Raw genomic sequence first — 21,828 nt, 5'->3', positions numbered from 1 at the left:
CCTCCCCTCAGGGTCTCCATCTAGCTGGGCCATCACGCTAACTCCCTACATTCTACCAAGGGAATGAGTTCCAGCAGGGTAGGAATCTTTGGCTGGGTCTAGAAGGTGCCAGACACAAAGAAGATAGTCTGCAACTATTTGTTATATTCTTTTCCAAAGGATTCCTTCCTCTGCTCCAGCAAATGACTGTTGGATGTGAGCTCTGGAGTCAGCTTGGGGCTAGATTCTATCTGAGGTAGAGGCCTGTGACCTGGTAGGGTGTTTTCAGGGGGCCTTGGGGCCAGGTGGAACCCAGCCTGAGGGTCTCAGCAGAGGTGCTGCCTCTGAACGGAGCAGAGCCACAGAGAACCGGTGGCCCAGATAACAGAGGAGGCAGTGAAACAGGGAGAAAGATTCGGGCCACAGGCCTGGTCTCTGCTGAAAGCTGGGTGCTTTCTTCCTTCAGTTTGGGGTCACCACACACAGAGCAGGAACTCCCTAAGGCACCTGGTGGCCAGGGGTTTGTTTCTTTTGTCGTAGAGGAAGTCCACTGAAGGTCCTGGACAGGACTATCGCCTTCTTTTGGTGAGTTTAGGTAAGAGCCCCAAGCATCCACTTCCTGGACTTCACAGGATTTGAAATGCAAAGTTCTTGAATGCGGAGTCCTTTGTCCCCAGCGAGGCAGCACAGGACCCCTCAACCCCACCCCAAGACAGATCTTGCGGGGAGAAGGGAGGGAAGATGGCTGGCCAGGGAGGGAGAAGAGTCTCCAGGCAACCAGGGCAGCTCTGGGATACCCTTCCTTCTGACTGAGTCTGGCACATCTCATCCCTCCTTCCAGGTCACAGAGGCCTTGGTCTGGGACAGGGCAGGGCCTCCAAATAGACCCACATGGAACAGGGGAAGGGCGAGGCTGAGCTACCCCTGGCCAAGGAGAGCTGGGCCTCACCTTGTTGGAGGTAAGCCTGTGCCTTCTCGGGTCCACATTCACTCAGCTAAATCATAAGCCTTCCTAGGGCATTGAATGTGGCTCCCCACGGTTTCCCCCCTCCCTCCCTCTATTTTTGCTAGGGTAGGAACTGTTACTCATAGGATCCCCCCCCCCCCCCCACCTTTGCTCTGGTTCTGGCCAGGCTGCTTTCTTCTCCCCGAGGGCTCATAAAGGAACAAACACCAGGGCCAGTTCTGACTCAGAGCAGGAAGTGCCTGAGATGAGCCTTTATTGTCCCTAGAGTTCCCAGGATACCACTCACCCAGTCTGGGTATACCCTTGAGCCTGGCAGACAGACCCTAACTGTTTGGAATCTGATCCAGTGGTTTCTGATACCTTACACTAACAACGAGGATTTAACTCCTAGTGGCCCGGTGCCTCACCTCAAACCTCAAAGGGCTGGTCCCAGAGAGGATGCATGGCATTATCGAATTTACTGCCTCAAGATAAGAGCTGCTCTTTTGAACCCTATTCCAGAAAATAGCACCCCAGTAGGCCAAGTTAGATAAATTCTCTTCCGATGAAGAAGGACCTCATTCCCCTGCAGGGGTGTGGCGCTTCTGTTCATAGTGCTTTATTCTTTAATTTTTTTTTTAAATATATGTGTGTGTTTTACCTGTAATGCATGTGTGTCACACACGTGCCTGGTGCCCTTGGAGTTAGAAGAAGACATTGGGTCCCTCAGACCTGGAGTTACAGATGGTTGTGAGTCATCACGAGGGTGCTGGGAACAAACTCAGGTCTTCTACAGTAACAAGTGCTTTTAAGCTGCTCAGCCATTGCGCCTGCTTTCACAGCGTTTTTCCTTCTTAAGGCTTTGATGTCACCTCTGGTCTGGTAAATAAGTCTCACCTGAACCTTGGGATTCTTGCTCCTGAGCTGGAAGGAGCCGAGAGGACTCTCACACTCTCAGAATGTTGCTGGCTTGCGGTCTGAGTACTATGGGCTGGTACGTGGTGACCCACGTGGTGACTAACCGCTCCAGTGCCCCCTAAGATTCCTCGGTTGTTTAATACAGTCTCTGAAGGGCTGTCTTTCAGGTGCCAACAAGGTGGCTGCTGGCCCATGAAGGGTACACTGTGACCTGTGCCAGCTTCATTCCTATGGGGTTCAGAAGCACCACCTGGAGCCTTCCTGTCCAGTGTGGGAATGCCTGAGGGGCCTGACAATGCCACCATTGCTTCTGACTTTGGGAAATCAGAGCAAGAAAGACTCTTTCTCTGGTCAAAGTCCGAGGGGCCTTCTCTATCTGCTCTCAGATGTCTCCAGACTCCTCTTGACTTAATAAAGACTTTCTCTGCCCTCTAAAATGAGTTCCAAAGACCCAGGGCTGGCCAGGGGGGCCTCTCCCATACCTGTTCCTTTTTCTAAAACACCCTGTTTTTTTCTAGATCAAGACCAATGTGTCAGTGGTAAGGGAAGAGGGTGGTATTGTATTGAATGCAGCTAATTCTAATTTTTCTTTGTGTATGTGTGTGCATGTACCCATATATATATATATGGGTACAGAAGCCAGAAGCAACTGTGGTATCATTATTCTTCAGTTCTTTAGGAACCATTCATGTGTATGCATATATGTATATATGTATGTATGTATGTATGTATGTATGTATGTATGTAGCAAGGTAGGTATCATTTCTGAGACAGGGTCTTTTATCAATATGGAGTAGATTAGACTGGCTGGAAAGCAAACCCCAGGGACCCACTTGTTTCTGCTCCTAGCGTGGAGATTACAAGTTTGCACCACCATGCCCGGCTTTATTTACTTAGTAACATGATTTCTTTGGATCTGTTAGTCATTTTTATATTGCTATGATAAAACATCATTGCCAAGGAAACCTACAGAAGGGCAGGCTCATTTGGCTTATGGTTCCAGAGGGAGAAGTGTGCCTCGTGGGGGGAAAGCACGGCAGAAAGTAGCAGACATGACGTCTGAAGCAGAAGCTGAGGGCCCCCATCTTGAACTGCAAGCATGAAGCAGAGAGAGCAAACTGAGACCAACACAAGTCTTTGGAACCTCTGCCAGGGACATAGTTCCTCCAATGAGGAACCGTCTAAGCTACCCCGAAACAGCACCATCAGCTGGGGACCAAGTATTCAAATGCTCAAGACTATACAAGACATCCCATTCCAACCACTACAGGTTCTAACTCAGGGTCTCAGGCTTGCATGGCAAACTCTACCAATGCAGCTCTGAACACAGCCAGCTCCAAAAGTCAATTAGACAGTGTTTCTGAGACAATATTTAGTTTAAATAAATAAACACTGCACAGATACATTCTTGCAAAAATGAAAACCACGCAGATGGATTTTGACTTCTGCCCTCCAATCAGCGTCTCCCTGAAGAAACCTCTCCAGCCGGTCTGTACTTCTCCTTGCCAACATGCTTCCGTCTGTATTCATCTGCTCCTGCAGAAAAAAGTCATCTTCCAGCCGTATGCTAAGGCACATTTATCATATCGTGTGCCATGGCCTCCCACTGCGTTTATTATACGCAGCAACCCGTTCTTAGGGTTTTCTGAGCCGCTGAATGTTGACATTACTCATTCTATTTGATTTCCGCCCCCATTCCTCCCAAGATGTTGTGTACGTAGCTGTCTGCTCACTTGCAATTGTTTCTGTCTTCTCACGATTGCAACCAGGCTTCAAAGACTCTCCCTTTTGTGTGTCTTCCTGAGTACAGCGCAGGGCAGTATCTGGGGGCAAGTAAAAAGACTCGAGCAGGTGGTTTGTGGGAGTTTTTAACAACGGCGGCCCCCGAAAAGTTACCTGTCACATGGCTGCTGCAACTCACCAGCCTGCAACTTTCCCAACACTTGACGAGATGGAATTCTGCAATTTTTGACTGGGGGCTGTGGCTCAGTTGCTAGAACGATTGCTGAAGGTGAACCAGGCCCTGTGTTAGATTTCTAGTACTGCATAGAACTAAGTATAATGGCGTATGCCTGAAATCTCTTATACTTTTGGTGGTGAGTCTGGCCTTGAACGACTGAGCCACCTTTCCAGCCCGATTGAAATCTCAGTACCTGAAAAGTGGAGGCAACAGGAACAGAAGTTCAAGATCCTCTGTGATTACACAGTGAGGAAGAGGCCAGCCTGGGCTACATGAGATCCTGTCTTCAAAATAGGAAGTGAACCACCCAACCAACCATCCCTTCGCATTCATTGCAGACGGCGTGGGTGGGTGTGGGTGTGGGGTGGGGGGGAGTGAATCTTGCATCTTTTCCTGGGATGGAGAGAGGAGGTCATCTGGCTTCTTTCATTGGGGATGGGGTTTAAGTGGGGGCCCAGTGTTACTTATGGAAACGTTCAGAGATTTGGTTTCCTGGATTCTCCACCTCCTCTGGGTTTCCTGCTCTTTTTTCTACTTACACCTTAGGTCTTGGAGCCTCTCCTACTACAGCTCCCGTTTTTGAGATTACTCATCTTCTGCAGGCTCTCGCTGTCTTTAGGCATCCTTGTCTCTTCAGGGCTTTAGGAAGGGGCTGATGTTAGATGCACACATCCAATTTGCTCTTTCTCTTTTTTTCTTTCTCCTTCCTTTTTTTCCCTTTTTTAGCCAGATCTCATTATAGCCCAGCTGACTTCAGACAGAGCAATCTTCCTGCCTCAGTGTCTTGAGCGCTAGTATCACAGGTGTGGGCCACCATTTCATTCAAAGCTCATCTGTCTCTGTCTCTAACCCATTATGTACGTCAGACTCTTAGTGACAGGAAAAGCTTGTGTTTGCACCTGTATCTCAGAACCTAGCAACATGCCAGGTGTGGATGAAAGGGAAGATGCGTGTCCAGTGAATGACAGGGTGAGAGGGACCTTGAGTGCTCAGGGTTGATGGTCTCCAGAGAAGAGGATTGTCCCCTAGGTAACGGGGCTGTTTACTTATTCTGCGGCTGACTTCGCGAAATTTTCCTCAACTCTACCTTTTTCCTCTCCAGCATGAGTTTATCCCTTCTGCCAAGCTGAACTTGGGGGAGGAACTGTGCTCCAACGCTCCAGTGACTTACCAAATGGCTGTACAGGAGCAGAAAGGACAGTGAGGACCTCGGTGGGCAAAACTACAACCTCCTCAACTGGACAAGTCTTATTCCAGGCCAGTGGAGGAAAGCACCTTGACCTCTGCCCAGTGAAATCAGAAAAAGCCATAATGGCTGGTCCTGTGGCTCTAGGGGGCTAAAGATCTGTGCCTGACGCCTAGGTTCACCTCTTATTCGTGGGACTTTGGTTCAGTTGTTAGCTTTTGAGCCCCAGCTTTGTGACTATAAAATAGGGACAATAGCACAAAAATTTCCAGATTACTTGAGATAGTGTATGCAGTTTCTTGCAGAATGGCCCTGGACAGTAGTGGCACGCAATAATCGTCACCTTCATTATTATCTTGTCACCATGCGGTCATTGCCGTCATCACACGCTATTTCTACTTGGGTGCGCTCACTCCCAGCAGCCCCCAAACCTTTCCCCATTTTCTCAGGGATTAGGAAAGTTCCCTACCGTTAATGGCTTTCCTGGGAGACGTAGAAGTCTTTGCTCAGCGGAAGAGACTTCTAGACTATGCCCAGATGGAGATGTAGGGTCTCTACCTGATAGCCAGGACTTAGTAAGCATGTGACCTAAGTAAGATACCTCCTCACCTTTCTTTGAGCATTCTTGGGTTGGACCAGCCTTTCATGTCATTTGGGGCTACTGCTAAGAGTCACCGGACAAAAGAGCCTATGGTCCTATTAAACAGAGTTAGATAATAATACTAGTAATTATAATTATGACAACCACATATTATTTAATACTAATAATTTTATATAATAAAATAATAATAATAATAATAAATGAAACCATTTGAGTGTTCACTCCCTGCTAGGTGCTCCGATTAAGTTCTTCACAAGCCACTAGCTCTGGGTTAGACACTGCTGAGACCAGAGAGAGGGAGCAGGGTCTTCTCTCTGGTTGGGCCCTCAGTGACTAGGATCACAGGCCAGTCTGGGACTGATTGTTGGAACCTTAGAGAGTTCTTTGTGGGCTGTGCACTCTTGGAAGGGTGAGCAGAGTCTCCCACACTCAGAATCCCAGGTTGTATGGGGCTGGGGTCAAGAGGTTGGAATCCGGACAATCTTGGTTGTGGATCTCTGGCAGTTACTGCCTCACATGGAGTGGTTTCCTTATCTTTAAGATGGGCAGAGAATCTTTTTCTCTGGGCTGTTGTAGGCTGCAAAGAGTTCTGAAAAGGCTTTGTAATATTGCACCCAGGGTAATGTCACTGTGGCAGGAGTGGACAGAGACCTCCTTAGACGCCGAGGAAACTCAGAGCACAGACCTCTTCCTGGTACTGTTGTTTCTGGACACAAAGCCCCTTCCCAAGACCCCTCAGTCAGGCGGAAATACTGGTTGCTATGCTCTGTGCCGGGAGCATAAAGCAGAGTAACTAACTAGCTGGCCAATCTCCTTCTTCACCTCTCCCAGGAAGCAGACCTCCTCCTCAAGGCCAGATAAGGAATGACTCACAGTGGCCAGCTCACCTTAGCCACTAAAACCTTTATGGAGATTCAGTTACACCCTGTTTCGTGACCCCCTAGGGCCCTTCTACAATGGATTCCCTAATTTATAGTCATGTATGACCATGATAGTGTCTTGTGTGTGTGTGTGTGTGTGAGCGCGCGCACACGCTGTTGCTGCCTTCTTCCTGGAGAAGATGGTGACGAGAAGGCAGTTTGCTGGGTTTTAGAGAAACGGCTCTTTATTTAGTCATTGAGGACCAGCTGATACTATGGAGAAGAGAGGACTGGCTTTGAATACTCTTCATTTCACAGGAGTTAACTGGGCTTGGAGACAGGGAGCGGCTGACCTGTCTCCCCATCTCCCTAACCCCCCCTTTCAGGAGGCCCAGGATTTCTGTCCTGAGACAGAATCAACTCTGACAAAACTAGAAGGTACCATGGGGACACTACTAAGGACTAGTGAGATGGCGTGGGCAGGAACTCGGGGGTGAAGCTGTTGAGGAGCCCCACAATATGTATCAGGGAGCCTGGCCCAAGGAAGAGATCCAGCAAGAAGGGTCTGGAATTGTTGCACTGGGGGCTAAGAGTGGAGAAGGGCTCCTTCTGTTCTGGAAATGCTCCACTCTGTGTTGATGATTTTAGTCCACTTCCTCCTTCCCCTCTGTTCTAAGGAGGTTTCTGAGGTCCTCTGCATTCATCCTCCCCCATTTGAACACACCATTTAAGACTCCAGAACTGCCCAAGGAGGGCAGGCTCCATTCCATTTCTCTCTCTGGGTGGCAGGTGCCAAAAGCCTCATGCACAAGTCATCAGCCTCTGCCAGGCTCAGAGTCCTCGTCATGGGAATATTAAAGACACTCAAAGGTCTTGCTAAATGCATCATCTTGAGACTGGGGTAGGGAGATGATCCCGTGGGGGTGAGAGTTGAGTTTCTGAGCTGGGTTAACCATGTTGGAGGTTAGATTTAAGCACCAGCACAGTGCAGAAACCACTCTGGCAGCCTGGTGTTTCCTGAAGCTGTATCTATTGTCACCTACGGTTTTGTGTGGCTACAGCAGGGTGGGGCAACTTTGCCTCGGACAGTCAAGGAACAGGATCTGTCTTTGTCAAGAGGGAACTAATGGGGAATTGGGGTGGTGGTCTCTGCCACCAGGGGGACTCTGAGAGGCTGTTTTTTCCAGTGGTGTATAAAAATTTGGTGTGTGTGTGTGTGTGTGTGTGTGAGAGAGAGAGAGAGAGAGAGAGAGAGAGAGAGAGAGAGAGAGAGAGAGAGAGAATGATCACATGGAGGGAGGGATTTATTAGCATAATTCCAAAGGGGGCACTTTTAAAGAAGTTATTGAGTGGGGGGCTCAAAGGGGTGTGATTCCTGCGGGTGTCACATTCTTGGAGGTCTTAAAGGGCCACGGTGATACTGTCATTCCGGAAGTCAGTGTTGTCTAAGCCTGTGTAGTGCAGGGCTGAGGAGTCAGAATGGGTTCGTTCTGTCTTGGAGTGGCCTGGGGTGGGGCAGCTGTGGGGAGGACTGGGGCCTCTGGCTCTTGGGAGGGGAGAGGTAGGGCCAGAGTCGCCAGGAATTGACCAATGGGGAGAGCGCCTATATTTGTACTCAGGAGCTTGGAAATTCCTGATACCCGCCCCTGCAACAACTCCATCCCCCTCCCGCCTGGGGCATAAAAAGCCCCAGGTGAGGGCCTTGCCACTCCTCTTGCGGTCAGTTGCTCTTAGGCCTGCGTCCCCTGTCGCTTCGCTCCAGTTTTCCTCCTCACCATGACTTCCTATAGCTATCGCCAGTCCTCAGCCACCTCTTCTTTCGGGGGAATGGGCGGCGGCTCTGTGCGCTTTGGGTCAGGGGGTGTCTTCCGTGCACCCAGCATCCACGGGGGTTCAGGCGGCCGCGGTGTGTCCGTGTCCTCTACCCGTATCGTGACCTCGTCCTCCGGGAACTATGGCGGAGGCTACGGCGGAAGTTTCGGTGGGACTCTGGCTGTGTCCGAAGGGCTGCTGGCTGGCAACGAAAAGGTCACCATGCAGAATCTCAACGATCGCCTCGCCTCCTACTTGGACAAGGTGCGCGCCCTGGAGCAGGCCAACGGCGAGCTGGAGGTGAAGATTCGCGACTGGTACCAGAAACAGGGGCCCGGACCCTCCCGCGATTACAGCCACTACTTCAAGACCATCCAGGACTTGCGCGACAAGGTGGGCAGCGGCGGGGCCCTGGGAGGTGCAGTTGCTGGGGTTGGGCGGGGAAGTGGCAGAAACTCAGCCCGCGGGCGGGCAAACCCGTTACAACTTCGTGGGAGAACCGGCAGGGTGGGGCAGAAAGGCTGGGCTGGACCCTGGAACTCGAGTGGAGGGGGGGTGGAAGAAGCCGAGACGGACAGGTAAGTGGGTGGGGCCTTCAGGGGTGGTGGGGAACCTGCTTTAGAGAGAGGGTCAGGAATATCCAAAGAGAGAGCAATGCCACACAGCTGTGGGCTGCCCAGAGCTGGAGGCTGCGAGCCATAGCCTCGGCTGGGGACCGGGATATTAGTCTGTGGGATTCTTGGTTCAACTGAGCCAGCGACCCTCTTCAGGGAGTTTTCAGCATTCTTTTCTGAATAGTGTGCGTCTGGTTTTCTTCACATCAGCCCTCCCCCCCCTTCTCCAGCCCAGAGGACCACCCAGGCTCACAAGGAGCTCTGGGAAGAATGGAAGAGCTGGGGGCTGCATAGAAAAACCCCCGTCTCAAAAAAATTTCTAGTCAGGCATGGTAGCTCAGGCCTGTAATCCCAGCACCGGGGAGGTAGGGGCTAGAGCAGAGGTTTTCTACAGTTCTAATGTGAGACCCTTTAATACGCACGGTTCCTCATGTTGTGTTGACCCCCAACTATAAAATCACTTTGGTTGCTACTTCATAACTGTAATTTTACTACTATTATGAACAGTAAATGTAAATGTCGTGACCCACAGGTTGAGAATCACTGGGCTAGCGGCTGCGTGCTAACTTGAGACAAGTCAGGGCTACGTGAATCTCTCTAACCCCCTCCCCCCACAAAAGTTCCAAACAAACAAACAAACAAACAAACAAACAAACAGGAAAACCCCTAACATGAAACAAAACAAGAGAAAAGAAAAAAAAACTGTTTTAGTGAATGAGAGACAGGGAGGGGTTATGTGGACTCTCTCTTGAAGTACCAGGTACAGAGAAGGCAACCAGGTCTGTCTGAAACACAGGCCTGTAGGATGGGGCGTGGTCTTCCCTTCTAGGGAAGAGCTGAGTCCTGAAGAAATGTACCAGAGACCAGGGAAGCATTTAACAGCTCCCTCCCCCTAGATATCCCATCATGCAGTTCTCTAGAGCATTTTCCAGTGCTGCGTGAACCCAGCATGGTGTTGGGCACTGATGCTAGAGATACCAATCAAACAGCGAGAGTAGTGTTTTCTTTTTCTTTTATTTTTTATTTATTCTTTGTGAGAGTAGTGTTTTTTAACAAAGCAGCAAACACCCCTTTTCTCCCGTCTTGTCCCCGTTCACATGCCCACAGCAGATGTATCTGGAGGCAACTCATTTTTTAATTTGAGACAGGGTTTCTCTGTGTAACAACCTTAGCTGTCCTGGAATTCACTCTGTAGACCAGGCTGGCCTTGAACTCACAGAGATTCTCCTGCCTCTGTCTCCCGAGTGCTGGGATTAGAGGCGTGCACCACCGCCACGGCCAGCTAGAAGCAATTTTTACTCTGCTGTGGTCTCCTCTGATTTTCATATCCTGCTGTTTTCTCCAGCCATCGCCCTCTCCGTCCCCTCCCCAACCAATGTAGCTATGGTGGCTTACACCTATAATCCCAGCACTAGGAAGCAGAGGCAGGAGGATGATTAGGCTAATGCCAGTAGAGCTACATAGTGAGACTCTGTTTGGAAAAGTCAAGCCAGATGAAACCAAATCAAACAAAACAAAACATAAAACAACAACAAATCCTGCAAATGATGTCACGATGAGTGGTCGTGACCTAATCTTTGAAAACACTGAGCCCAGGTATTTAAATCAGTGGTGACTTGGATGATTTGAATGAACCCCTCAGATCAGAGAGTCTTCAGACTGGGGAAACTCAGGATATCTAATTCTGTACCAGGGTGGTACCGATGTGGGAGTGAGACTGAGTGACTATGAAGGGTAAGGTACCCAAGGTGCCTGGCACATTGTAGATGATCAATGAAAGATACCCCAACCCAACCCCCTGGAAGGCAGAATATGCTTTGAGTATGGGATATCTTCTTCTTCTTCTTCTTCTTCTTCTTCTTCTTCTTCTTCTTCTTCTTCTTCTTCTTCTTCTTCTTCTTCTTCTTCTTCTTCTTCTTCTTCTCCTCCTCCTCCTCCTCCTCCTCCTCCTCCTCCTCCTCCTCCTCCTCCTCTCCTTCTCCTCCTCCTCCTCCTCCTCCTCCTCCTCCTCCTCCTCCTCCTCCTCCTCCTCCTCCTCCTCTTCTTCCTTTTCTTCTTCTTCGAGATAGGGTTTTTCTGGGTAACCCTGGCTGTCCTGGAGCTAGCTCTGTAAACCAGGCTGGCCTCGAACTCACGGCAATCCTCCTGCCTCTGCCTCCCAAGTGCTGGGATTAAAGGTGTGCGCCACCCCCGCCCTGTGGGATAAGCGATTCTCAAGGCTTCACTGCTTCAGGTTTATAGGTCCCTTTTAGACCACTTCAAGTTTTACCTGCACAGGCCTTAGACATGTCTTTCCAGATTTGCCTCTTTGCCCGACTCCCTTCATCCAATCTCTTGCGCAGTGTGTGCTCAAGGGGCTGTGGACCAGTCTCCCAGAGAACAGGCTGGAGGGTAGCGTCTAGGGAGTGGGACCCATTCATTCATTCCTCCCTCCTTCTCTGGGAAGAAAGTGGATAGGTAACACTGGTTTGCCAAACTGGTGCCAACTTCCGGCCTCCTCCCTTCCAGATTCTTGGTGCCACCATTGACAATTCCAAGATTGTCCTGCAGATTGATAATGCCCGCCTGGCTGCAGATGACTTCCGAACCAAGTAAGTATCCCTGCTTTGGGAGCTTCAGAAGCCGGGGTGGTGGGTTAGGAACAACCCCAGGCCTTTATAGTGCTCAGTGAAGCGTACTTGAATTGGATTGAAGCAAACCCCCACAGACTCCTAAACGCTGTGGAAGTTGATGGAGACACAGAGCCAGCACTAGCCTGACTGTAACTATTTCCTTCGAAAGGTTTGAGACGGAGCAGGCCTTGCGTCTGAGTGTGGAGGCCGACATCAACGGCCTGCGCCGGGTGCTGGATGAGCTGACCCTGGCCAGGACCGACTTGGAGATGCAGATTGAGGGCCTGAAGGAGGAACTGGCCTACCTGAAGAAGAACCATGAGGAGGTGGGTCGAGCGGGGCCTTCTGTCCACCATGTCCTAGAGCTGAGAGACATCATTATTTTGAACTCACCGACCATGACCTCATTTCTTACATCATCAGTATGGTCCTGGCTTGTGACCATTTGTCTCACAGTCCCAGCCGGGCATGATGACCATCACATTACTCTCCAGTGTTGGCTCCTAGATCGGCACCTCCAAAACAAGCCCTCTCTGGCTCAGGGCCTGGGGGAGTGACCTGGTCCAGCTCCAGCATGTTCAGGTCTTGACATGCCCACTTCTATGGTGTCTTTACAGGAAATTAGTGCCCTGAGGAGCCAGGTGGGTGGCCAGGTCAGTGTGGAGGTGGATTCTGCTCCAGGCGTCGACCTAGCCAAGATCCTGAGTGACATGAGAAGTCAATATGAGGTCATGGCTGAGAAGAACCGGAAGGATGCTGAAGCCTTGTTCATCACTCGGGTATGTAGAGGATGGTGGTGTCCTGTAGGGTTGGTGAGAAAAGAGACCCTGACTCCCCCACACAATGATAGGCCTTGTTGCTTATTTTTTCCTTGACCTGTCCTGTTACAGACCGAGGAGCTGACCAAGGAGGTCGCTGTCCACACTGAGCAGCTCCAGGTGAGCAAGACAGAAGTCACCGACCTTCGACGCACCCTCCAGGGTCTCGAGATTGAGCTGCAGTCCCAACTCAGCATGGTATGTGTCTCCACCCTACGGGCCGCACACTTGTGCCCTTTCAACCTCGGGTAGCTCGGCTGGTGACGGTACCTGTGTTCAGGAACCTGCCTCTGCTGACTCATGGCCCTTTTCCCTCCCCTCAGAAAGCTGCCCTGGAAGGCACGCTGGCAGAGACAGAGGCCCGCTACGGAGCCCAGCTGGCACAGATCCAGGGCGTGATCAGCAGCATCGAAGCCCAGTTGAGCGATGTGCGCGCTGACACCGAGCGCCAGAACCTGGAGTATCAGCAGCTCATGGACATCAAGTCGAGGTTGGAGCAGGAGATCGCCACTTACCGGAACCTGCTTGAGGGACAGGAAGCCCACTACAACAACCTGCCCACCCCCAAGGCCATCTGAGCTCATCCTGGGCTCCGGCCCTGCTGTCAGTGAGACTCCTCCGGGGAGGGGCATAACTTGTCAATAAAACTATTCTCCGGGGGCAGAATGATGCTTTGCTTATTGTAGCCCATGGAGTGATGGGTCGTGTCTTAGCCCCTTGTTTTATCTGAACCACGTCCACCTTGTCCCAGGATAGGGAGTGGGGACAAGAGCACACTGCTATGGGGATGGTAATTCCCATTTGTGCAGGTTTGTATCTAACCTGCTCTTTACAGCAGTCTCGTCTCCATTTAAGAGAGGTAGAGTAGGGCTTAGAGAGGCCCCGTGGTCGGTGCATATGTCAACGCTACAATACATGACAAAAGCGAGGTATGTGCGTGTGTATGTGTGTGTGCGTGTGTGTGTATGTGTGTGTGCGTGTGTATGTGTGTGTGTATGTGTTTGCGTGTGTGTGTATGCGTGTGTGTATGTGTGTGTATGTGTGTGTGACTAGAGGTTAACATTCGCTGTCTTCTGTAATCACCCCCTTGTGTTGAGATTGCAGATGTGCACCTGCTTTCTTATTTACGTAGTGTACGTAGGTGTGCACACACGAGCATGCCGCTGTGTGGATGTGAAGGTTAGGAGTCAGCTCTCTCCTTCCACCCACATGTGTTCTAGGGACCTAACTCAGGTTGTCAGGTTCGGTGACACATGCCTTTACCCACAAAATCATCTTGTGGTCCCACATCAGCTTTCCAGGTGGGTGCTGGGCGTCTGAACTCAGATCCTCATGGCTGTTCAGTAAGTGACTCTGCTGCCAGACTCCTCACTCCAGCCTCACAAGCGCGATTGAAACAGGCTCAGACTTCGTTTTCTTTCTACTATACTCCCTTGGGTTGGGATGTATGCAAGAAATGAATGCAGACCGAACACCTACTATGTTCAGTTAATAGAAACAACCCCAGAGGTAGGATGAGTTGCGCTTTATACAGCAGGGAGTGAGCTCGGAGAAGCTAAACCTCTGGTTGAGGCCACACACACAGCGATGCAACACAATCAGAGCTAGCATGAAAGCAGTCCAGTTCTCCGCCACTGTGACCCAGGTGGTCTCTTAGAGCTGACATCATTTCTCCTAGCCTTGTTCCATGTGACGGCTCAGGATAGGGATCTCCCGAGGTGTTTTGTCCTGACACATTACTTAACCCACACTGGGACTTTGGGGTTTTGACACTGTTTAAAGCAAGGCTGGGGAGGGTGTCCTTGCCCGTGTAGGTCTGTGGGCAGGTACCAACACATTCCTTATGCAGCAGCCCCACATAAGCCCCTTAACACTCACCAACTCCTACCTGGGCCCAGAGCCTGGAATATGCGTCTGGGCTGTGACCTAGACCTCCCACCTGGGTCCCCAACCTGCCGTGTCTGGAACCCGCCCTGAGCTCACAAAGGAACAAAACTACAGCTTCCTGGTTCAGCTCTACCCCTGGGTAGGTATGGTGACCTTGTGGTTTACAGTTGAGTTGCCAAGAGCTGAGGTCAATTCAGGGTAAACAAGGGACCCATGAAACAAGGCTTTGGTTGCAGGGTGCCGGCTCTCAGGACAGTTGGTAGGGGCCTGTGGGGGGGAGGGCAACGGCAAGTGAAAGACCCTGTCTTACTCAATACCCCATCTGAGGCCTTTTAGGGAAACACAGTTGAATGTTGATTGCTCGTGCCTGAACAAGGCACTATTTCTTTCTTTCCCCCATGGGTCTCCGTACCTTAGCTTTTTCCAAATCATAAGACTGATTATAAAAGTGTGGTCCCAGAGCCCCGCTCTCTCTTTTTCTTCCCACCCCCGTGGCCTCCTTCTCTGCCTTACAATACCCTCAGTCTCCTTCCATCACGTACGTTCGCAGGAGGTTTTGGAACTGGTGACAGAGGCCAGGCCGCACCCCGGCCTCAGATTGCCCCGAGATCCTTGTCCCTGCCTATGAAAGCTTCTCTTGTCAAAACAGAAACCCTCCCTGTGCCCCAGGGGACCCTGGAATGTGACTGTGGGGCGGGGTGCGGGCCCACACAGGTGTGGCAGGTGACTGGGTCACCAGCACAGGAGGATGCAGCTTGGGGTGTGGGACGAAGCCTTTCTTTGTGTGTGCAGGATGGAAAGGCTTTGCTCTCTCAGCCCCAGAGCTGTTTATGGGGAGTTCTGGGGCTGACAGTAGAGCTGGGTCTTCCCATCGTGGGTATCATCATGGCTACTCCAGTTTGCAACACATTTCCCATCAGTCACCTTGCTCTGTTTATGCATCAGTCACGTCTAGGTATGGAGCTATTTCCATTTCCCGGGCATAGATGGAAGCTTAGAAAGAGGCCGAATCATTGCACAGAGCCATGTGCCTGGTAGAAATGGAAAGGCTGGACTCTAAGGTTAGAGGCTGATTGATTACTCTAGCCCTGGAACTGATCTAGAGGGCAGGGAAGGTGGGGATGAGAGCTAATGTGCTCACTATGGTGCCAGGCCCTGACAAACCATTTTGAACCACGATCCAGGCTCAGAGAGGCCAAGTCACCTCCGAGATAGACCCCAGTGGGCAGCGTGACCTCATCTCAAGGAGAGAGGCCCTGTTCCAGAGACACCTGTTTGGCTACTGTGGGCAAAGACCAGAAACAGGCACCTATCTACCCAGGCTGCTAATGAAGACGTTCCAAACCTTACCCAGATATGTGCTTACAGTAGCTGCTGGGACTGAGATCAGGGCCTTCCTCTCTCCCTTCATTTCTTCCTTCCTTTCTTCTTTCCTCTTGGTTTTTGAGAGAGGGTTGCTCTCTGAGACAGGAGCTCACTGACTGGGCTGGACTGGCTGGCCAGTGAGCTTCAATGATCTACTTCTCCTTCCCCTACCCCCTGGGTTTATAACCCTGTGCTGGGGGGGGGGGGAATAAACCTTTAGCACCGTATCTGGTTCTTACATGGGGACTGGGGATCCTGCCTCAGATCTTCATACTTGCGTGGGGGAATACTCTTTTGACTGAGCCATCTCTCCAGCCCCAAGATTAGAGACTTTCTTTTGAATTAGGCCAGAGAAGAAGGCAGGTGTCACTCCTGACTTGGGCCAGAGAGTGTAAGGAAAGTCTCCCCAAGGGCTGCTAGCGGGGTGTAAGGGAGCAGAAGAGAGGCTGGCTGGAGTCCAGTTCTCCCTCACCCCGGGGGTGATGGAAGATTAATTGTTCTCTGTGTTAATTGCTGGGGCCGCCATGTCTGCAGAGGTTTTAATGAGCTCTGACTGATCTTGGTTTGATTATTTTTCTATGGAAGGAAAAGACAATATCCTCCCACCCATAAGACAACACTATACTGTCTGGAGCCAGCCCCAAGATGCCTGGCTTGCTGTGAAGCTGCCGGGGAGCCCTCTACCTGGGGCCTGTAGCTCTTTTAACCCAGTTCAGATAACAGGAAAGTTTTCTGCTTGGGTGGGTGGGTGGGAGTGGGGGTATCAAAGGGCTGACAGAGTCCTGGTAATCCCCCTTTTCAGGTGGGTCGTCCTGTGCTCACAGCGTCATCCCTTCGAGTCTTAATTTTGTCCCTTCTGAAACTCGGGCTACAGTTGTGCATTGTGTCACGGGATTAGAGGGGATTGTGGGTACAAAAGTACTTTGTCAGTCCTGAAAGTCTGGGGCAGAAGTAGAGGATTATCCTGTTACAGCCAAAAGAAGGGTCATCTGATGGCTAGCTGGAGCGGCCGAGCCTGAAAAGGCTCCAAGTCTGAGGAGGGTTCTCAGGAGGTTCAGGTGTCAGACTTGCCGCCATCACTCCCCTCCGACGGATGACTTGGGGAGTCGGGGGGGGGGCGGCAGGATGGGAATCTTGAGTCTCAACACGTCCCATAAAACTGTCCTATATCACAAAGAAGCTAAGCCTTAAAAAGTGACATGTTCACAGGAGTCATTGATAGAAATGGGGTTTAAACACAGGCCCAAGGCGGGTCAGACCCCTATTCACCTCCCCGTATGGCAGACCCCATGAGGAGCAGCACCACCCACAGTGCCATCGTCTTAGAGAAATAGCGCTATTGAGCCGGTGACAGAGGATCCTCTTGAGTGTGTGCCTGTCCTTTTGGCCTCGGTATTCCATGGGACTGATTCCTTGGCTTCTGAGCTCTGATGCCTTCCACCTGCTTGCCAGCCCCCCCTGCCCCCGCCTTCCTCCCAGCACTTAGGCACGCAGAGCCTCTAACTCAGCCCCTCCCCAGTTGGCAGCAGTTGACAAGGCAAATGGGGGTTAATCTGGCCCTGCTAAGCAGGGACATGTCTTTTGCTGGAGAAGGCGGGGGCTTTCTGGAACCTGCCTGAGTCTTATCTGCAGGGGTTTGCCCCAACGCGTCTTGGGAGCAAGCAAAGGTTTAGTGACATGTGCAGTTGGCAGGTGACAGGATTATCAATCAGACTCCTGTCAACCTGAGCCTTCTGGGCTTTTGTCAACTAGCCAGGACCATGAGTTGGGGGGGAACTGAAGAGGCAGGAGGGACTTCTGAGATTGGAGTGGTGGAAGGGATAGCGAGAGGAGAGAACATTCCCAGGCATCAAGGGATGGGAAAGAGGGATGGGGACTGGCTTTTCTGGTCACCTTAGTGGGAGCTTGACTCAAGACCCTATCCTCAGGCTGCCCTGTGGTCACCTGTGTTCTCATTCCTAGGGACTTCCATGTCTTGAAGGCTCATGCACAGGGCCTTTGATCAGGGAGTACAGAGCAGCGATGGGAGAAACTGAGAGCAGGGAGCTGTCTACTTCAGGGTGAGGCTCAGATGCTAGCTGTGGGGGACAGAGCTGACCCAGCTGCTCTAACAGGGTGGGACACGAGAGAACCTCGGGAGCTGTGCTATGCTGAGGATTTGCTCTTGCAGCTCTCTTCTTCCTGGAGTAAGAAATGAACCTGTAATCCAAGTGTTAAAATGTGGCCTAGAGCAAAACCCCATTAATTCTGAATCATCTCTTTTGTTGCATTAAGGAAAAAAAAAAAAAAAGAAAAGAAAACTTCCCCACAAGTGAGCCTTGTGGAGGTGTGCAGGCAGCTGTGTTTGTCTGGAAGGCAGAGGAGTTGGCTCCACTCAGGGGGAGGAGGCGAGGCCCCCACCCCCTCCTAAGGGTATATAAGGAGTCCCAGGCTAGGGGCGACAGCACTGAAGTCTGGTTTCAGTCCAGCTCAGGAGCTCCTGCTAGAGTCTCTCCTGCTTGCAAAGGACACGAAGGCACAGGCTGCCTGACCATGGCTACCACATTCTTGCAAACTTCTTCCACATTTGGAGGTGGCTCTACCCGCGGGGCTTCTCTCCGTGCTGGCGGAGGCAGCTTCGGTGGAGGGAGTCTCTATGGGGGAGGTGGGAGCCGAAGTATCTCTGCTTCTTCTGCTAGGTTTGTCTCCTCGGGGGCAGGAGGGGGATATGGTGGCGCTATGAGTTGTGGTTTTGGTGGTGGTGCTGGTAGCGGTTTTGGTGGAGCCTTCGGTGGGGGTTTTGGTGGTGGCTTTGGTGACTTTGGTGGTGGCGATGGAGGTCTCCTTTCTGGCAATGAGAAGATCACCATGCAGAACCTCAATGACCGCCTGGCATCCTACCTGGACAAAGTACGTGCCCTGGAGCAGGCTAACACGGAGCTGGAGGTGAAAATCCGAGACTGGTACCAGAAGCAGAGCCCAGCCAGTCCAGAGCGAGACTACAGCCACTACTTTAAGACCATAGAAGAGATCCGGGACAAAGTAAGTCCTCCTATGTCAGACAGAGGGGAAACAGGCGGCTGGGACGCTGTACACATCTGTAAGATCAACACTACCGCTAGGAGAAGCCGTTTCCTGCTGTGTGGCTGGGATCCACCTGCTTTCAAGGCACACGTCTGATTCTGATACATGGGACTGCAGACGGGGGCAACAAAAGAGAACAACTCCTTCTCCCCGCCCCACGAACACTTACAGGGGTTATTGTAAACGATTGCTTTTACTTTTAATCTGCACGCGGTTCAGGCGCAGCCTCACGAGTCCTACGTGCCAGAACCGTTTGCTGCTTCAATTCTCAAGGATATCTTTATTGCTGAAAGCATTGTTGGATCTCAGAGAGCAGGGAACTTAAAACAGGCTGTGCCGCCCCCTCACTTTCCCTTTTGCTAACTAGAACTGTTTTCCTTAGTTGTAAATGCTTTCCTTAGCTGCTGTCCAAGTTCTCAATGATTGCAGTGTTTTGGAGATGAAGAGCTCTGTCAAGGCATGTAGGAGGCAGCCACTGTGATCTGTGCCCAAGAAGACACTGGTATAGTGTCTCTTACTGGACAGAGCCAACTGTAACCATTGCAGCATGGCCTTGGCTAGCCACGTCCCACAGGCAATCCCAGGCAATGCTGCCTCCTTAGTTTTCTATGCCTTGAAGTTATCACAAGAGAGGTAGCATGGGTCAGGACAACTGCAGCACACAGGAAGCGAAGCTGGGGAGTGATTGGCAAAGGGGGACTTGGGCAGAGGACAGAAAAAGCAGCAGCTCTTAGGTACAACTCTCTGTCTCCTGCAGATACTGGCTGCCACCATCGACAACTCGCGTGTCATCCTGGAGATTGACAACGCCAGGCTGGCAGCGGATGACTTCAGGCTCAAGTGTGTTCCCACGGCGACAGCCCTGTCTATGGCACCCCCTCTACCCAGCCTTTCTCCTCTCTGACTCAGAAACCCGGGCCCCTCACCTTTCCTGACTTTGGCACCTTTCCATTCCCCAGGTATGAAAATGAGCTGGCCCTGCGTCAGAGTGTGGAGGCCGACATCAATGGGCTGCGCAGGGTGCTGGATGAGCTGACCCTGGCCAGGACCGACCTGGAGATGCAGATTGAGCAACTGAATGAGGAGCTGGCTTACCTGAAGAAGAACCACGAGGAGGTGACAGCAGGGCAGGGTGGTGGGAAGAAGAGCAGGACCGCAGGTCTTTTGTCTCAGTCCGCTGAGGGCTTAGTGTTTCGGAAATGCACCCCAGGGGCCCTGTGGAAGAGAGGGGGGCACTATTCTCTGGTAATCTGGGCCCAAGGCCAGGCTAGGTATGAACTGCAGATTGGTTTGCTTCATGGGCTTATTATCTGAAGGTCCTTGTTTCACAGGACCCAGAACAAGAGAGATCTTCAGAGCTGAGGGGTCCACATGCCCCAATGGGGAACAGGGATAGGGTGATATGTGGTGTTAAGGTCTCACTGTGAGTTAGAGACAGTCAGAGTTAGCTGCAGGACTCCAGATTCTTAGGTCTGTTTTATAGACTTGTCTTTAAATGGTCCACCTGCCTGCTCCCTCACTGCCCCGTCCTGCAGGAAATGAAAGAGTTCAGCAGTCAACTGGCTGGCCAGGTCAATGTGGAGATGGATGCAGCACCTGGGGTGGACCTGACCCACGTGCTGGCTGAGATGAGGGAACAGTATGAGGCCATTGCAGAGAAAAACCGCCGGGATGCAGAGGCTTGGTTCTTCAGTAAGGTGGGTCTGACTTGCCTCCCTCCCCCACTCTGCTCTCCCACTCTTCCCGATTCTATGGGCCTCTAAGGAGGCCCATGAGCTTCATGTTTCTCATGGGTAACTTGCAGACTGAAGAGCTGAACAAGGAGGTAGCCTCCAATACAGAAATGATCCAGACCAGCAAGACGGAGATCACAGACCTGAGACGCACCATGCAGGGGCTGGAGATCGAGTTGCAGTCTCAGCTCAGCATGGTATGGTCACTCTGGCCCTGTTGGGTGACACATGAACCCATCTTCCAAGGCTGGTAAAGCCTCACCCCTACCACACATTCCTGTCATTCCGGACTCTCCTTCCTACCCCTCTACCTTCAGTGAGCCGCCTTCTAACCTGATGGGTCTATGGCTCTGTTGCCCCACCAGAAAGCAGGGCTGGAGAACTCTCTGGCAGAGGTGGAGTGCCGCTATGCCACACAGCTGCAACAGATCCAGGGGCTCATTAGCAGCCTGGAGGCCCAACTGAGCGAGCTCCGCTGCGAGATGGAAGCTCAGAACCAGGAGTACAACATGCTGCTGGACATCAAGACACGACTGGAGCAGGAGATTGCCACCTACCGTAACCTGCTTGAGGGCCAGGATGCTAAGTAGGTGTACAGGTGCAGGGAGCGAAAGAAGGGGGATGGATAGGCTGGGGTTCAGGGCCATCAGAAGAGGAAATAGGGCTATCCCAAGGTGTGCTTTACTGAGTGGAAAGAGACCTAAGGAGCCTGGAGTCTCTGTTCTGGTGTTCGGTTGTTCGGTTGTTACTTCCGGTGCATCGCTTCCACTCCCTGGACCCGTGCTTCGCCTGTAAATGATGGACATGACAGGACTACAGCTCCCAGTCTGTCTGTTTGGGATGGCAGGCCTGAGGGACTGACCCCCAGGATGCCCTAGCCCTTAGAAAAGTCACATGTTGTGTGAGTGGAGAGGGCTCCCTTAGGGAGACCGGAGTTTCCTTCCTTGGCTAACACCCAGTGTCCCTTCTCTTTCAGGATGGCCGGCATTGGTGTCAGGGAAGGTGAGAGAGGGTAAAACCATTCGGTGTGGGTGGGAGCACCATTCTACTCATGGCGGGGAGGAAGAAGGAAGAGACATATGTCCCAATAAGTTGGGGGTATGCCCGCTCCAGGATAACCTCCTGCCCCAAGGACTCCGTGGGGGACTGAGATGAGAAGGTTCCTAAGAACATTCCAGGCTGAGCAGGCTTTGACCAGGGGTTGCCTTTCTACCTGGTCTCACCGTCATGCGGGTGTGAGACCACACACACACTGTAACTCCTGTTTGTGCATAGCTTAAAATCCCCCATAACATGCACTGCTGGGCCTTCCTGAGGTTACCAGCTCTCACCTCTGATAAGCAATTCACCAGACCTCCTGGCAGCTCCAGAGGGATTGACCAGTGGCTTTTTGCAGGGGTACTGTTCATTTTCCCAGGGCCTAAGCCTGCTTCTGGAAGTTCCCCATGCAGAAGCCTGTTTTTTGTTTCTGCAG

At 51.6% G+C, this 21,828-nt stretch overlaps 2 protein-coding genes across 2 annotated transcripts in view; both read left to right on the top strand.

Annotated features, from left to right (window-relative positions):
- The first annotated feature begins 8,129 nt into the window (after nucleotides 1-8,129).
- On the top strand, nucleotides 8,130-12,964 carry LOC130877276 (keratin, type I cytoskeletal 19). Its single transcript, XM_057774412.1, has 6 exons — nucleotides 8,130-8,655; nucleotides 11,385-11,467; nucleotides 11,658-11,814; nucleotides 12,106-12,267; nucleotides 12,379-12,504; nucleotides 12,630-12,964. The coding sequence occupies exons 1-6, from the start codon at nucleotides 8,227-8,229 to the stop codon at nucleotides 12,882-12,884; spliced, it is 1,212 nt and encodes a 403-aa protein (XP_057630395.1). The 5' UTR covers nucleotides 8,130-8,226; the 3' UTR covers nucleotides 12,885-12,964.
- A 5,126-nt stretch (nucleotides 12,965-18,090) lies between these two features.
- Nucleotides 18,091-21,828, top strand: part of Krt15 (keratin 15) — a 3,848-nt gene continuing 110 nt past the window's right edge. Inside the window, exons 1-7 of the mRNA XM_057774549.1 lie at nucleotides 18,091-18,579; nucleotides 19,379-19,461; nucleotides 19,581-19,737; nucleotides 20,157-20,318; nucleotides 20,426-20,551; nucleotides 20,720-20,940; nucleotides 21,331-21,356. Of these exons, the coding sequence (XP_057630532.1) occupies nucleotides 18,091-18,579; nucleotides 19,379-19,461; nucleotides 19,581-19,737; nucleotides 20,157-20,318; nucleotides 20,426-20,551; nucleotides 20,720-20,940; nucleotides 21,331-21,356 (1,264 nt within the window). The remainder of the gene's footprint in view (nucleotides 18,580-19,378; nucleotides 19,462-19,580; nucleotides 19,738-20,156; nucleotides 20,319-20,425; nucleotides 20,552-20,719; nucleotides 20,941-21,330; nucleotides 21,357-21,828) is intronic.

The sequence above is a fragment of the Chionomys nivalis genome, chromosome 7 (assembly GCF_950005125.1).
Source record: "Chionomys nivalis chromosome 7, mChiNiv1.1, whole genome shotgun sequence".
Classification (NCBI taxonomy): Eukaryota; Metazoa; Chordata; class Mammalia; order Rodentia; family Cricetidae; genus Chionomys; species Chionomys nivalis.
Note: the sequence above shows the minus strand (reverse complement) of the source record. Positions and strands in the feature narration are given on the sequence as shown.

Bases quoted from the DNA above. Each gene is read 5' to 3' on its own strand.
- LOC130877276 (XM_057774412.1), top strand. From the start codon at position 8,227: ATGACTTCCTATAGCTATCGCCAGTCCTCAGCCACCTCTTCTTTCGGG. The intron at 11,815-12,105 runs GTGGGTCGAGCG...GTGTCTTTACAG, and splicing joins TGAAGAAGAACCATGAGGAG to GAAATTAGTGCCCTGAGGAG. The intron at 12,505-12,629 runs GTATGTGTCTCC...CCCTCCCCTCAG, and splicing joins TGCAGTCCCAACTCAGCATG to AAAGCTGCCCTGGAAGGCAC.